Below are 15,829 nucleotides of genomic sequence, written 5' to 3'. Positions count from 1 at the left end.
AGACAAAAGCATAAGGTTTTCAACATTCTGGCTATAAAGTAGCCATGTATGTAGGATTCTCTCTGTACTGAATGCAGTCGGGCAATAATAGAGGCCTAAAAGCTGAAAATGACCATTTAACTTCCTATTGACTATTGTCTTCATTACCTTCTCCCTAGAGAGAAAGGTAATTACACAGTTGCCAAATTTAGTTTAAAGAACACTACAATCTAAGTCAAAAAATCAATAACAGTTTTTAGGATTTTTCCAGGCAGAAATTTTTGTTTCAGGAGAGAACATAGTGGACTATATGCTATTTCTGTCACACTTTTGTTTTCAATACATTCACAATTAGAAAATAAAGTAGAGAAGCAAATAAGAAATAAATTAGGTGACTTAAATATTAGGTATATCCTTACAATAAGTGGCAATTTTATAAACAAGCGACACTATCAAGTTACTAAGTTTTCCAGTCCTAAAACTATTAGGTCTAAATTAATCTTCAAAAAAGAAGAAAGGAAACAGTTTTAGAAGATGCATAAAAGAGGATTTCATCTATGCCATTTGGTTCATTTGATTATGTTGCTTAAGGTCGAAGGAACACATCTGTCTGAACAATGGAGAATTTTAATCCTAGTTAAGGTACTTACTTGCTATTTCATCTTTAGCTAACAATTAATGTTGTTATGTGGGAAAAAAAAAGTTTGAACTTCCTTATCTCTTTTGAGATAGTCAATCATAATACATACTCAGAAAAACAAAATAAACAATCAATATTAAAATTCATAAAGATTTAATGATTCTTCACAGACTCAGAAAAAAGGGAGAACTCTTATCATTAGAAAAAAGTTTCCATAAACTTTTATATAAAATTTCTCTAAACCTAGACTAGATAAAATAACAGATGTAAATAAAATAAATGATAAAATAATTGGTATACCTGAAAAATACCTGAGTGATTATTTAGGACAAAGTTCTCATTTTACAGATTTAAAATAAGGCTCAGAGAAATGAGACAATCTGACTCAGTTTACCAGTCTAGTTAGTATGAGAACTATAATTGGAACTCAGAACTTTAACTCTCAATTTAAAATTTCAATTATTTTTCTCTACACCTACCTGTTGCTTCTGAGACCATACACATTCAAAACAACAAATAATCTAAAGTTATTTTTCTACATCTAAGGAGCAGACATTTTTTTCCTGGGTGTTTCTCTTCACATGTATCTCATCATCTATAACTGTATTTACCTCTGTCATTTTGCCACTACCCCTTTTGCCAGCAAGTTCACAACTTTCCCATCCCAATTAAACACCTTTCCTTTAAATACTGTCTTTCCTAAAAATCTTTGGAAGACACTTATTCTGGAGACAAATTTGAATTGATACTTAAATGTCTTAAGAAGAAAAATTCCAGGGGTGCCTGGGTGGCTCAGTCCATTAAGCATCTGCCTTTGGCTCAGGTCATGATCTCAGGGTCCTGGGATCAAGCCCCACATCAGGCTCCCTGCTCGCTGGGGAGCCTGCTTCTCCCTCTCCACTCAACTCTTGATCTCTCTCGCTATCTCTGTCTCTCTATCAAATAAATAAATAAAATCTTTAAAAAAAAAAACAAGAAAAATTCCAGAGACAATACATGTGAGATATATATATATATATATATATATATATATATATTCATTCAACAGGCCTTCTGCAAATAATTACAAGTTCAACCCTGTCTGATCAATCATTGTGCTCAGCTGCTAACTCAGTAAGACACTATATCCTGAAGTTCATCTGTGATGATAAGAATGAATTGGGATTTTCATCAAAGTAGCTGAGTTCATTTCAAATGCATGACATTTTACATATAGAACTGAATATAATTGCATAACTTGACAATGTGTCAATATGTTACTTTTTATTTTTCAGAAAAATAAGTTATAATGGATATAAGTCCATCCCTTTTTGTTATCCATTCCTTATTGATATCAAATCCACACAAGATGTTGGGGGTTTTTTTTGTTTGTTTGTGTTTTTTTGGTGGTTTTAATAACATTATGACTATGGGAATAAAGTTATCCTTAAAATCAAAATTTATATTCCATAATTTCTCAATAAAGCTATAAACATTTTATTCTAAACCTTAATTTTTAAATGTAATATTATAGTAAGAATTAACAATACTGACTGTGAGTAATGCCATTTTATTTTAACATAATCACTGAAGGATTTGTGGGATCTACACTGACTGACATTAAACATTTATGTAAAAAAAAAAATTCTCAATTTCAGTTTCTTTGTCCAAAGACAAACTACAAATGCTCCACAAAAAATCCCACATTCTTTCATCCACCCCTGCCTACTTTTAATCTTTATTTCCTTCTCATTAATACTTTTGCTTTGCATACAGTATAATGTATAAAGACTTCCTCTTCCTCCAACTGATTTAGGGTACTTCTAACTTTTGCACTGCGTTTCAGCTTAAGAACTTTGGGGATTTTAGCAAAGAATGAAAGGAATAAACATTCCTCTGTTATGCATACAACTGGATATTGTATAAACCCTGTAGCTATTTTATTCATAAGGCAACTCTATAATTTATAAAAGGTAAACATGTGCAAGAAAAAAAAGGGATACAGGATTAATTCTGTTTATGACATATCTTTGCTTCTGTTCTATAATTTAGTCCTCACTCCAAGGTGTAATCTTTTTCCAACAAAGTTTCCAGGATACACAGTACAAAATCAGGTTTGCATTGTCTGGTATCAAGTAATTATTTAATATATTGGGAAATGAAATATCTGTTGAATAAACTTAAATTTCTGGTCTAATAGATATATGACAATTAAAATCACCTAAATAAATTATATTTTACCTTTTCACCTTTAGAGCCCTTGAGACCTCTGACACCATCTGCTCCCTATGGGATAAATTAGAAGAATTAAATGATTGTAACATTTTGCATTGAAATTACATGGTGTGAAAAAGAATAACATTTACCTTTACTCCTCGGGGACCAGGGTAGCCAATAGGACCCTGTGGACCAGGAGGACCCTAAAAAAGATGCATTGCTATTTAAATATATAATACATTGAAAGTACTACTCATTCACACACAGTAATTTTACCAAATAATCTACAAGAATGTGACATTGTTCTACTATTGGTAAAGATTACTTAGGGAGTTTATCATTTATTTCTAAAGTCTGATACAATGAACAACCCATGTGACCAGCCCTACCTACTCCAAATTTATTGTATCATATATTTTTGCAAAAAAAATTTTGCAAAAAAAAAAAAGTGAATAATTGCATGATTAATAACTAATTTCCTGACCTGAAAATATCTGGTGTCCTCAATGTCTAAGAGACAAATATTTGTAATAGAAATCTGGTATAACTTTTGTAGAATTCATATCATAAAGAACATGATCAAAATTGCATATTTTCCACAGCCGATTTCATTTAATTAATTTACCTAAAGGAAACAATTTTTAAAATATAATATATAATTTCTATAGTAATGCTGTCTTTAAATGCTATTTTAATAAGAATCTAAAAGTAGCAAATCTAAACAAAATGATCCTACCCACTACTAATCCAAAATAGTATTAACAATAAATAAGCTCTTATTTTAATATTTTATTTAGATATTTTGATAATCGTTGCTCTTACAGTTAAATCTCTTTTTTATAAGTTAACAAAGAGTAATAAGTAAAGATAAAATTGGGGTGACATAAACAGTTTATTGATATTTAGTAATTCTTACCCAATTTCATTATTATCATTTATGGTAATTTATTCCACATATACTACATATGCAAAATCTGAATTTATCTCTGATCATGAGGCTATTTATTTAAAAAATAGATAATACAGTCTAATTTATAAAGTTACTGATACAAAATTAAAAGTTATCTATCTAAGACACATCTGTTTATTACACTCTAAACAAAAATAACTACCAGGACATAATTTATATTTAAATTATAGCAAAAATCTTTAGAAAGTAAGGACATGTTTAAAGGTAGATACAAACTATTTTCTGGTACTTACTTTCTAATATTCCTATCCCTAAGTGATCGTAGAAGAATATATAGCATAAAGATGACCAAAGTAAGGCATTTTCTCTTAGACGTAAGGTTACAGGACATTTACATGGATACTTTGTAACATACCAGAGCACCCTTTTCTCCAGACTGGCCTTCTTTTCCAGGATGACCCTATATTTAGTAAAAACATAATACTGGTAAGATGCAATATTAATGGTAGTTTATAACACTATGAAATTGTTCCTTTTTTTTCAAATCTATTGTTTCAAAAGATATTGAACATTTTGCATCATGTCATATGGCTCTAAATAACATTGGAAATTGTAGCATTTGGAAGGAAACATAATAAGCTTATATTTTATGGATGTAAGTTTCACCAACTACATAATGTATTTGAGAGAGTTTGGGAAAAGTACATAAAACAATAGAGAATGTTCATTAACAATTCAACCCCAGTATCAATTAGTTCTTACATAAAGATGTTTATTTCAATATGACTTCTATTTTGCATATTGATCAAATAATCAGACATGCATCTTCAAAAGGCAGCTAAGGCATATGAATGGGACATTTGAAAATATAGCACGATCACAAATACTAATAGTGTTAATAATAAATTATTGAGAGTCAGTAAAAAAAAAATGTATAACTTCATCACAATTACACCCAGTAAAAATTTTGTATGCTAGCTCTAAAATATAAGTAGTTTGAAGAGATAAAAAGAAACATAAATAACAAATTTTTTAAAATAACAACTGCAGGGTTGCCTGGGTGACTCAGTCATTAAGCATCTGCCTTTGGCTCAGGTCATGATCTCAGGGTCCTGGGATCCAACCCTGCGTCAGGCTCCCTGCTCAGCGGAGAGTCTGCTTCTCCCTCTCCTCCCCGCTTATGCTCTCTCTTGCCATCTCTGTCACTATCTCTGTCTCTCAAATAAACAAAATAAATAAATAAAATAAATAAAATCTTTAAAAAAAAACAACTGCATATATTATATAATTACTTATTTTAATATTATGCATTGGGGTACAATAAACATTGCTATATTTCTAGAAAAGGTAGAAATCTCTGAAAGTTGAGAAATTTTCATGGAAGATGTTTGAGGAAATTTACTAAATGGTGAGAAATTACTCCTGGACCCTCAGGAAACATGTACTTTGAAAAGTGAGAGAGAACGGGAAAGCACTTTCTATGGGGAAAAAAAAAAGACCACAGGACAGGTATAGCAATAAATTCTCACAGAATGCTGAGAGAAAAGTGAGTGGATGTGTTTGCCTGGAACTGACGGTTCATGAGGAAGTAGGAAGATCTTGAAATTCTCGCACCAGAGTACTAGAATGAGCGTATCCAAGGACCACTGCATGATCCTAAAAGATTTTGCAATATGGAAGTGACATGATGAAATGGTATTTTAGAGGGATCAATGTTTCGTTACTGGTTCAATTTGTTTTTATCACTGACTTCAGAAAATCACTTCTAAAACACATGTAAAATCTATTTTTGGAGATAATATATAGAAATTTTAATGACAAGTAACTATTACTTACAGGAGGCCCATCAGCCCCAGGAAGTCCTGCAAGGCCTGGTTTTCCTTGTGGTCCCTAATCAAATAGAGAAAGAGAATATTTTATTTTAAAAAATGAGAATAATGAAAAGTCTAACTTTTACATAGGAATATGCTATTAATAAAACAAGTCACTGGTTTTTATCTATATATCTATATCTATATTTGCCTACCACAATAAACTAGAGCTTAGAGAATAAAAAGAAAAGCAATATGGGTCAAGAATATATTGACTTATACCATCGAAGAAGTAAACACTGCATATTTCCGTCAAAGATGTTAATAAGTGCTAATTAAAATAATTATATGGTAACATCAATGAAACATAACTAATTTTTAAAATGTGTTAAGAAATGTTATATTGTGACAGTTATTCATGGGACACAAAGAAAAACATAGCTAATATTTTGATGTCAAAGTATAAACCTAATATGCAGGTATTAAAACAAAGTAACTATTTATTCAACACATTACTCTAATTTCTTTTTACCCATGGAGGGTTTCAAATGTTTTTTAACATGCCATCACTACAGTTGGAACATAGTAAGAATGACCACCATAGGAAGTAAACTGTTTCTTGATAGGAAGATAGGCATTCTGCTGAGAATAACTAACTTATCAAGTCTCCAGAGCCCAAACAATTATAGCTTACTGATCAAATAATCAGGCAGAATTTAGAACCAATTGAAAGGGAAAAGCTATATAAGCAAGCCTAGATATTGGACATAATACCCATTTCCATTCTCAAGAGAGTATTTAGGACAAGTGTTGTATTTATATAGACTTATAATCTAGAGCCTACAAGAGATGTAACTTAAATCATAACAGAACAACAAAGAAATTGAAAATAACCTTTAACTTGAACAATTTATATTTTATAACTAAGGTTAACTGCATTTATTTAAAGAATTTAAATGTTTCAATTTACCACTCTGCAAAGTCATTTTCAGTCAGGTAATCTAACATTATGTAATAACCATTGCAAAACACTATATTTTTAATGGTAGTATTTTGTCAGTCACATAAATTATCTTTTGCTCTCAAGACAATGGTCTCATTTCTTTGAAAGAAGACGTAAAGTACAAATGCAGAACTATTTCATTAATTATTCTTATCAGCAGTTGTGATTTTTTATGACAATGACCTATGGGCAATACTACATGGATTTTTTGTTGCTGCTATATTTAAGGGACTAGAAATATTAAAAATCTTCAGCTATAAAATGATTTTATTTTAAAAATTAAGTTAACCATTCTGACTGGTGTGAGGTGATACCTCATTGTGGTTTTGATTTGTAGTTCCCTGATGGTGAGTGATGTTGAGCCTCTTTTCATGTGTCTGTTAGCCATCTGGAATCTTCCTTGGAAAAGTATCTATTCATGCCTTTTGCCCATTTCTTAACAGGATTATTTGGGTTTTTTGGGTGTTAAGTTTGATAAGTTCTTTATATATTTGGGTGTTAAGTTTGATAAATTCTTTATATATTTTGGGTACTAACCCTTTATCAGATATGTCATTTACAAATATCTTCTCCCATTACATAGATTGCCTTTTAGTTTTGTTGACTGTGTCCTTTCACTGTGCAGAAGCTTTTAATTTTTATGAAGTCCCAATATTTTATTTTTGCTTTTGCTTCCCTTGCCTCAAGAGACATATCTAATAAGAACCCACTGTTTATAGCAGCATGATCAACAATAGCCAAATTATAGAAAAAGCCCAAGTGTCCATCGACTGATGAATGGATAAAGAAGATGTCATATATATCATATATATACATATATATACATATATATATATATATATCCATACACTTAAAATGAGTGAAATTTTATGATGTGAAATTATACCCCAGTAAAGCTGCTTATTTTTTTTAAATTATATGTTCACAGAAATCAATGAAAATAAGGGGAAAAGGTACTAAAAAGAACCAGCTAGCACTGTACTGTAACTACAGGGGACAGGAACTATTAGTTAAGGAATCAGCAGAAGAAATCGGGGAGAAAGACATCTCTTTAATTAAAGATTTATTCTTGTTTTGATCCAGACATTGAGTTATTAACAAGAACATCTTTTGCCATTTATACGTGAAAAATGGTGAGAATGATAACTTCACAATTTTCTCTTAATCAGATCTTGCTAGAAACCCTTTGTCACAGGCAAACCTAATGACATTTTTTTAAATAATGAGAAAGAAAAGGAGAACCAAAATGAAGAGAAAACATTCATTCATACCAGTGCATTTTTAAAATTAATATAGCTGAGAATGTCACATTTGGAAGCTATCCAAATGGAACTATGTGAATTTTATCATTTCTAGTTCAGAGATGTATGAATGACTTCCCCTCATACTGTACTCTCAGTATTTTACTCCAGATTAATTCCTTATGTGCTGAGCCGTCTCGACATCTTATCAAAAACAGAAGGCAGACTTTGCTTCTGCCTAAGGGTGACAACCCCAAATTGGTGACCAGGCATTACCAGAACCCCAGAGTAACTTACTTTTTCACCAGGAGGACCGATTGGACCTTGTGGACCAGGAAGACCCTATTTTAAAAGAATTTATTTCATATGTCAGGAATCACATCATAAGAATACATTTTTTTAAACAGAAAAATAACCTTCTATTTCACATGAAATGAGTCATGAGAATCTATATACATTCCCCACATTTCCCAGAAAGTTTTGGAACACTGTGAGGCATTTTACACAGGCTACTCTTCTGGCAGTGGGACTGTAATGGGATCCTAGTCAGAACCCTTCTGCAGGTGTGGCTATTCGTGCTGGCATTCCATGAACACTGAATGACTCATTTTATTCTTGGAAAAAAGGGGCCTCTGTAAATTTGCTCAAATTTTTAAAAAAGGGAAAAAAGAATTATCTTCCTACTCTTGCGTTGCAAACATTTTTAACCCTACATGGAAATGCTGAAGCTGCCCGTGTTCTCATGAAAAGATACCACCCTACCCCATTATCTCAAAGGAGCTGCAGTGGCATGGACTTACCTGAGGTCCTGGATTCCCTTGCTGACCTGGAGGTCCAGGTTCTCCTTGGGGACCCTGCCAGAGAAATATATAGAGTCTTTAATAGAGCTATTTCACGTAGTTGTTTTTTTTTTTTTCTTCTCAATTGAAAAACAGTCCCCAAATCAGTTTTCTCTATCTGGAAAATCTCATAAATATTAATGCTAGCAAAAGCTAATGGACTTAGCAAAATGTTATTTTTGCTATTTTATTTGCTGTTATTTTGTAAATTTTTATTTTAGATATAGCAACAGAAGCGGTTTGTTAGTACCTAGATTATAGAAATGAGTTATTTTACAGATGATTTCTACATACCATGTTTCCTTTTGGTCCTGGGGGGCCATCTACACCTGCAATACCCTTCAATAAAGAAAAAAAGAATTATGTACATTTTACATTATGCAAATATTTTTATATATGTAATTACATATATAATATATATATATGTAATTACATATATAATATATATATATATAAGTTTAAATACTACAACAGAAAATTTTTTAAAATTTAACCTAATAACCTGACACCCACTAGCCTAGGGTGACTAAAAATCTTTTTAGGATTTAGAGATGAGGAAAAAAGCAAGGTCTATACTCTCCTATCCGTGTCCACTTTGGAGACAACCTAGCAGCATCTTCCACTGTGTGTTGGAAATTTGACATGAAACACTAAAGCAGATAAACCAAAAAGAAGAGAAAAGAAAGAAACGGATGGGGGGGAGAATAATCAGTTTAACTGCCAGTCAGCATCATTAGGTCTTAGAATATAACAAAGCAGTAAATACCTAGCTGTCTACTGAAAGCTGTCATGGCCTTAAGATTTAAAATGTCTGACAACAAGCTTTCCCTAGAAAATTCTGAATACTTCCAGCAATACATACAGGCTGCCCAGTAGGTCCTGGAGTCCCCCTTGGTCCCAGCAAACCTCGTGGACCCTAGAAGGGAAACCAAAAAACAAAAAAAGAAACAAAACATGTCCTCATAAGAAATGCCCTCAAAATACACTTCCTCCTCCAAAGAAATTTAATGTAATGTTTAGAGTAAAAATATCCATATATCTTCTATTAACACACTGCCTGTGGTGTTTAAAATACCATTTTTATGTAACACAAATATCTCACGTTTATCCTGATCCAAAAGTCAAAATGGGTAACACAGAGTTTAGCACATAAACTATGTATCTTTGATTCTATAAATTTACATATGAGTCACTTGGGAAATTTAAAAAATAGGAAATAGCTTAATATTTTGTCACTTTTGTGTCATTTTCTGATTTGAATGGCAACACTGAATCTTATTAAATCTTATGATACAATCAGACAGTCTATACACATCAAAAAATCCTGGTTTTCTTGTTTTGTATTAGGTAAATTCCTTCTTCAGAGAATATTCATAAAGGGAAAGAAACAAACAGGTATTTAAGCAAACTATATGTGTGGGTGATAGAAATCATTTTCCTGAGAGATTTTTTAAAATTATTATTCTTTAAACTTAATCTCTTCTCTTCTTTTTCCCCCTCCTCCACCGGCTCCACCTTCTTTTCCTTCTTTAGAAAAATGAGTACAGTAATTTACTGCCTCTCCTACTCCCTAGCGCCATCATGCCTTTGAGTTGACAGGCTCTATAATGGGACAAACTAGGACTGAGATGAAGAGGCCTGGCTCTAGTCTGGTGTTTTGATTAACTAGCTTTGGGTAAACCTCCCCAATTCAGTTTCCTCATTTGTACAGTTTAGTGGAAAAAAATAATATAATTTAGCACATTTTATCCTTATATCTGATATATACTAGGCACCTAATTTTTTGTTCCTTCTGGCTGTTAAGATCCATTTATCCTAAATATATGAATGGATTCTGGAGCCATCGATGATATAAAAAAATAAGATAAAACGAAGAAATAGCAACAAAAACTAGGTAAGATTTTTGGCTGAAAAAATGTTCTGTTTCACATTTCTTTCCTTTCAATTGTCTAAGACTTTCTGTATAACAAAGCTCTATGTGCCCTTCTTTTAAAATGTTTTCCCATAATGATTACCTGGTTTGTTAGCTTAGGTGAGACTGCTATAGTCACCTGAGTTTATTATTGACTTTATAGGTACATCACCAAGAACTATTCTTCTGAAACAGAGTATTATTTTTTTAAAAAATGAAAGTTGCTTACAGCTTCACCTGGAAGACCCCTAGGTCCTATTTCTCCATCTTCTCCCTGTCATTGACAAAATGAATGGTAGGGTAACGCAATTAGACAATGTATCAATTCAACATGACTTTGTTCTCTTACATTTTCATTTCAAATATTTCTTAAAAGAAATTAAATTTAATATACCCTCATTCCATCTTCTCCAGGAGGACCAGGAGGACCTTGGGGACCCCGTTCACCCTATTAAATAAATATAAATACAATTAGAAAATGAAATAAAGCAGAATGTTTAGAAGTCTATACTACAGCTATCCTGCTGAATATACAGACAATTTGGCAGGAAAACATATACTTTCTTTGTCCTCAGAACACTGCAGAGATAAATCATAATTTTACATTGACTTTATATATTACCGTGCTAGAAAAAAAATGTTCCTTCAACTTGAAAAACAAAAAGGTTTGAATAAAATACCTAAAATAATTTTCAGACAATTATTACAAACTAAATCATGTAGAAAATTATTTTGCTGAAGATTGTTTTAAACAGATACAGTTTGGTGATTTTAATTTAAATTTTTTCTGCTTCTAAGAGATTCATAGTGAATCAGCACAACTAACTATAGCTAAAGAAATTTTGGATTTTTTAAAAAACTACATCTCTTGACGTGGGGTTGGTATACACTAAATTATCTTGCTAGACATCTATAGTGTTCTCTTTTCTTTTTTCTTTTCTTTTAATATTCTCCAATTTACGTAAAGGTTGTCTTATCTTCATTCCTAACTTCTGGAGAAGAAAAATGTGAAGGTCCAAAGCTTTATTTTGTCTGAGAGACTTCCTCTTTGCTTAATTTCTCACTAAAAATATCCACTGGATTCCTGTTCAGCATGGTGGTTTGTTTAGCTTTTGCAAATTATAAGCTCTTGCACTGGATTGCAAGCTTATATTATCACAAGAAATAGCTTGTGGTGTATCTATCTATGGGCACCATGTAACAAGATAATAAAATACAGTGCCCAGTATATTGTTATATTGATTGACTGCCTAAAGCGGACTCTATTAAGTATATTTCCACAAACAAAATGTAAGAGGGAAATTAAGGTGATTATCAAAAATTAGAGGCAAAATTAAATCTCCACACTCATCTTTCTATAAATATGATATTTTCCACATACATGTAAAGATTCTGCCTGAATTTACATTTGGATGATTAATGTTTAAAAGTAAAGAACTTATATCGATATTGCATGTGTAATTTCTATTTATCTTTCTTCAAGTATGTACTAGATGTCATAACTTACTAAATTACTAGATGCACAAGTATTTAATTTTCTTTTTTGATTTCTTAAAGTCTATCAATTCTAAAAAAATTTCGTAATATTCTTGTATTATCTCAGTATGCAAAGTGACAGAATGGTATATCTTACCCTGTGACCTTTGTCACCTGGCAGACCCGGAAGTCCATCAAATCCCCGATCCCCCTGTAAAATCATCATCATCATCATCATCATCATCATTATCATCATCATCACATTCTCAACCTAATTCTATACTGTAATGTAAATATGAAATATTCGTTCATATCAAGAAACTCTATTTTAAAACATAAAATTTTCAGGAGTGAACCGACATACAAGATCTGAGTAAATGAATATATGAGCTCCAGACCTTTGCCCCAGGTTCTCCTGGCATTCCTCTTCCTCCATCAGCACCTGGACGACCCTGAAAATGCCAAGAACATGACTAAGCAAAAAGGATTCCTCCTGGCACAGAGTAAAAGGAAACAAGATAACTGATGATTTCAGATGCCCTCAAAATACACAATGAAAACCAGTCCTACCCTTTTTCCAGGTTTTCCCGTTGGACCAGGCGGACCTTGAACACCACGAGGGCCCTATATCAAAACATTGCAATTTATTCATTTTATGGAATTCTTGATCAATAAACTGAATCACACAGAGACAGGTGGTTTTAGAAATGTATATCCTCTTAGCTTTACCTGAATTGTTTTAACATAAATTATTTCTTACGTAAAAGCTCAGATAAAGCAGAAGATCGATTTTTCTTAAAAAAATTCATATTATTTCATTAAGTTTATAGAGACATCTGATTACAATTAAACAAAAGAAATACAAAGTGATAGTTTAACCTTTAAAGAAAATCCTCACTTACTTTATTTTCAAAATCTTAGGGTTTTACATTTCCCTTGACTGAAAACACTCTTCACCATCCATCTCATTCCTCTTCTCTTTCCAAACCCTTTTTCCTTCACCTTTCTCCTTTATCTTTTGGAGATCCTCTTCCCCATATTTATTCTTTTATTCAACTTACCACATGGAATATAATTGCCTTTTTTAATAGTTGAATCTCCCATTAAATTGTTAAGTGCTGTGGTTTTAGACTCAGTCTTTTCTCCATTATACTCCTACAACTTAGCAAAGTGCCTGGTACATGTTTCTTTCCATCATCTACAAAATATTGGAGGACAATTTGGCGATCCCAAATGCAAATTATTGCCTGGTACCATGCCATGTCAGATTAAAGGTTAAAGATTCTCAATATGTTTCTTTCTTGAGGTAGTACAATATAATATTATGTCAACAAACAATGTCTTTGGTGGGGCTTAATACATATATTTTTAAAATAAAATTACACAGCTAATAATAGACCAAATGTAGTTCTAGTATAAACATATAGGTCTTTATATTTAATTAACTATACTTTTCAAAGTTTAACAGTATGCATATGATGAGTGTGGTAGCAAATGTAAAACACATTTAAAATTGTGAATATTTTTTATCACTGTACAATGTTGATTATAGAAATATGAAATTAAAGTTGTCTAATAATTAGAGTTTTAAAAGAATATAGCTTTTTAAGAAAACTTTTGTTGTGAAATGACTTTACCCTGTATCCCAGCTGGAAGGCAAGGGTCAATAATAACAGCACAAATCTTAATTTTTAATGAAAATGATCCTTCTTCATCTGATATTGTATTTCTTTGGACTTGAGTTCAGGAAAATCACAAAATCCATGACAACTACTGAAATGTTTTCAGATTCAACTATTTTGTAAAGGGGTGAATTTGATGAAAAAATTTATAAATTTTCAAAAGCTTAAACTCCTTAGATTATTCAAATAAGGACATTTCAGTATTTTTATGGAATTCTCAGTTAAGTTGCAATGCTTTCCATCCTTCTATGGTAATATTAGCCAACGATGATAAAGAAGGCTGCCATGTTCTGAATTACCCAATTATCTTTCTCGATTTTCTTTGATTTTTTTCCCCAATTCCAAAATAAACTGTAGTGCATCCGTACAAAAGAATACTACTCAGCAACAAAAAGGAATGAGCTATTGATGCACTCATCAGCTATGATGAATCTCAAAGGCATTATGGTGAATGAAAGAAAGCAGTCTCAAAACGTTACATAATGCATGATTTCATTTGTACAGTACTCTTGAAAAGAAAGAAACTATGGTAACAAAGAACAGATCAGTGGTTGTCAGATATTAGGGGTTGGAGGGACGATGTGACTGTAAAGTATTGGCTCCAAGAAATTGCTTAAAGTTATAGAACCATTCTCTATCCTGATGATTATGGTGGTGCTTACAAAGAATATATATTGGTGTTACAATTCAATTTCACCTTGTAATATTTAAAAAATAAAACCAATTTTATTTTATTATTTTTTAAAGATTATTTTTATTTCAGTGGGGGAGGAGCAGAGGGAGAGACTGAGAGAGAATCTCAAGCAGACTCCCCGCTGAGCACGGATCCTGTCTCAGGGCTGAATCCCAGGACTCTGAGATCATGACCTGACCTGAAACCAAGAGTCAGTTGCTTAACTGACTGAGTCACCAGGCACCCCAAATAAAACCAATTTTAAAAGAAGAAAAAAAAATTAGTGAACGGCCACTTGAGAGTTCCTGCAGCCCAATCTGAATTTCTATTTATTGAGTATATCAGGAAGTATTTTCATTTAAAAATAAATGTATTTTTAGGGGCACCTGGGTGACTCCGCTGGTTAAACTTCTGACTCTTGATTTCAGCTCAGGTCATGATCTCAAGGTCCTGGGATAGAACCTCATGTGGAGCTCCGTGCTCAGTGTGGAGTCTGCTTGGGATTCTCTCTCTCCTTCTCCCTCTGCCCCTCTCCCTGCTCACACTCTCCTTCTCTCTCTCTCTCTCTCTTTCTCTCAAATAAATAAATAAAATCTTAGAGCGCTTGGGTGGCTCAGGTCATGATCCCAGGGTCCTGGGATTGAACCCCATGTTGGGCTCCCTGCTCAGCGGGGAGCCTGCTTCCCTCTCTGACTCTCATGCTCTCTCTCTCTCTCACTCTCTCTCTGTCACAAATAAAGTCTTTAAAAATAAATAAATAAAATCTTAAAAATAAGTAAATAAATAAATGTATTTTTAAATGTCACATTTGTTTTTCTGATTTCTAGAAAAGTTTACTTCATAAGGTGCTTATATTGAATATTTCTATCTACTTACTATCATTAAGGGAAAAATAATACTTTTAATTTGGTACCATGTAAATATAATCTAAGATCTTTCTAAAAATTTCAGCTCAGATGTTCTCAATTCTCATAATTTCCTCAGTTCTACAAAAAGTTTGAAGTTAGCATCTTTGAAGTATGTTAAATATTCTTTCTGAAAGTTTATGTTAGATTTACTCTTCACAGAAAATATTGTGGGTTTGAGGCAGGACCACTAAAAAATACAATTGCAGTAGTTCTGCCCTGCTCTGTGCAATCTCAAGTCAATTTAATATTCTGAAGGCCTATTACTATCAAGCCTTTTCCATCCTAGCTTATTATCTTCTTTTAATATTGTTTAAATTAATCAAGTTATTGGCAGTCAACTGGCCACTAGGGATTTTTCAATTAAAGGAGGTGATGTGAACTTAAAAGTAATATAAGTAATTTCTTTACTCATAAAACAGATGGCAGATACTTCAATTACCCTACAAGATAAAATGAAGTCAAAAATAAAATAAGTGAAATAGGCTATTTTTTTTTACCTGAGGACCTGGATCACCACTCTCACCTTTGGCACCAGATGAGCCAGGCCCCCCCTAAAGAA

At 32.3% G+C, this 15,829-nt stretch overlaps 1 protein-coding gene across 4 annotated transcripts in view; it reads right to left on the bottom strand.

The window, feature by feature from the left end:
• Positions 1–15,829, bottom strand: part of COL11A1 (collagen type XI alpha 1 chain) — a 188,222-nt gene that overhangs the window by 93,169 nt on the left and 79,224 nt on the right. For all 4 annotated transcript variants that reach the window (XM_008697640.2, XM_008697642.2, XM_008697639.2 and 1 more), the window contains 14 exons: positions 15,768–15,821; positions 12,578–12,631; positions 12,406–12,459; positions 12,165–12,218; positions 10,926–10,979; positions 10,761–10,805; positions 9,482–9,535; positions 8,914–8,958; positions 8,581–8,634; positions 8,078–8,122; positions 5,562–5,615; positions 4,141–4,185; positions 2,965–3,018; positions 2,840–2,884 (listed from right to left, as the gene is read on the bottom strand). In XM_008697640.2, the coding sequence (XP_008695862.1) occupies positions 2,840–2,884; positions 2,965–3,018; positions 4,141–4,185; positions 5,562–5,615; positions 8,078–8,122; positions 8,581–8,634; positions 8,914–8,958; positions 9,482–9,535; positions 10,761–10,805; positions 10,926–10,979; positions 12,165–12,218; positions 12,406–12,459; positions 12,578–12,631; positions 15,768–15,821 (711 nt within the window). The remainder of the gene's footprint in view (positions 1–2,839; positions 2,885–2,964; positions 3,019–4,140; positions 4,186–5,561; positions 5,616–8,077; positions 8,123–8,580; positions 8,635–8,913; positions 8,959–9,481; positions 9,536–10,760; positions 10,806–10,925; positions 10,980–12,164; positions 12,219–12,405; positions 12,460–12,577; positions 12,632–15,767; positions 15,822–15,829) is intronic.

Source organism: Ursus maritimus, unplaced genomic scaffold (assembly GCF_017311325.1).
Source record: "Ursus maritimus isolate PB19 unplaced genomic scaffold, ASM1731132v1 scaffold_12, whole genome shotgun sequence".
NCBI classification, from domain to species: domain Eukaryota; kingdom Metazoa; phylum Chordata; class Mammalia; order Carnivora; family Ursidae; genus Ursus; species Ursus maritimus.
Note: the sequence above shows the minus strand (reverse complement) of the source record. Positions and strands in the feature narration are given on the sequence as shown.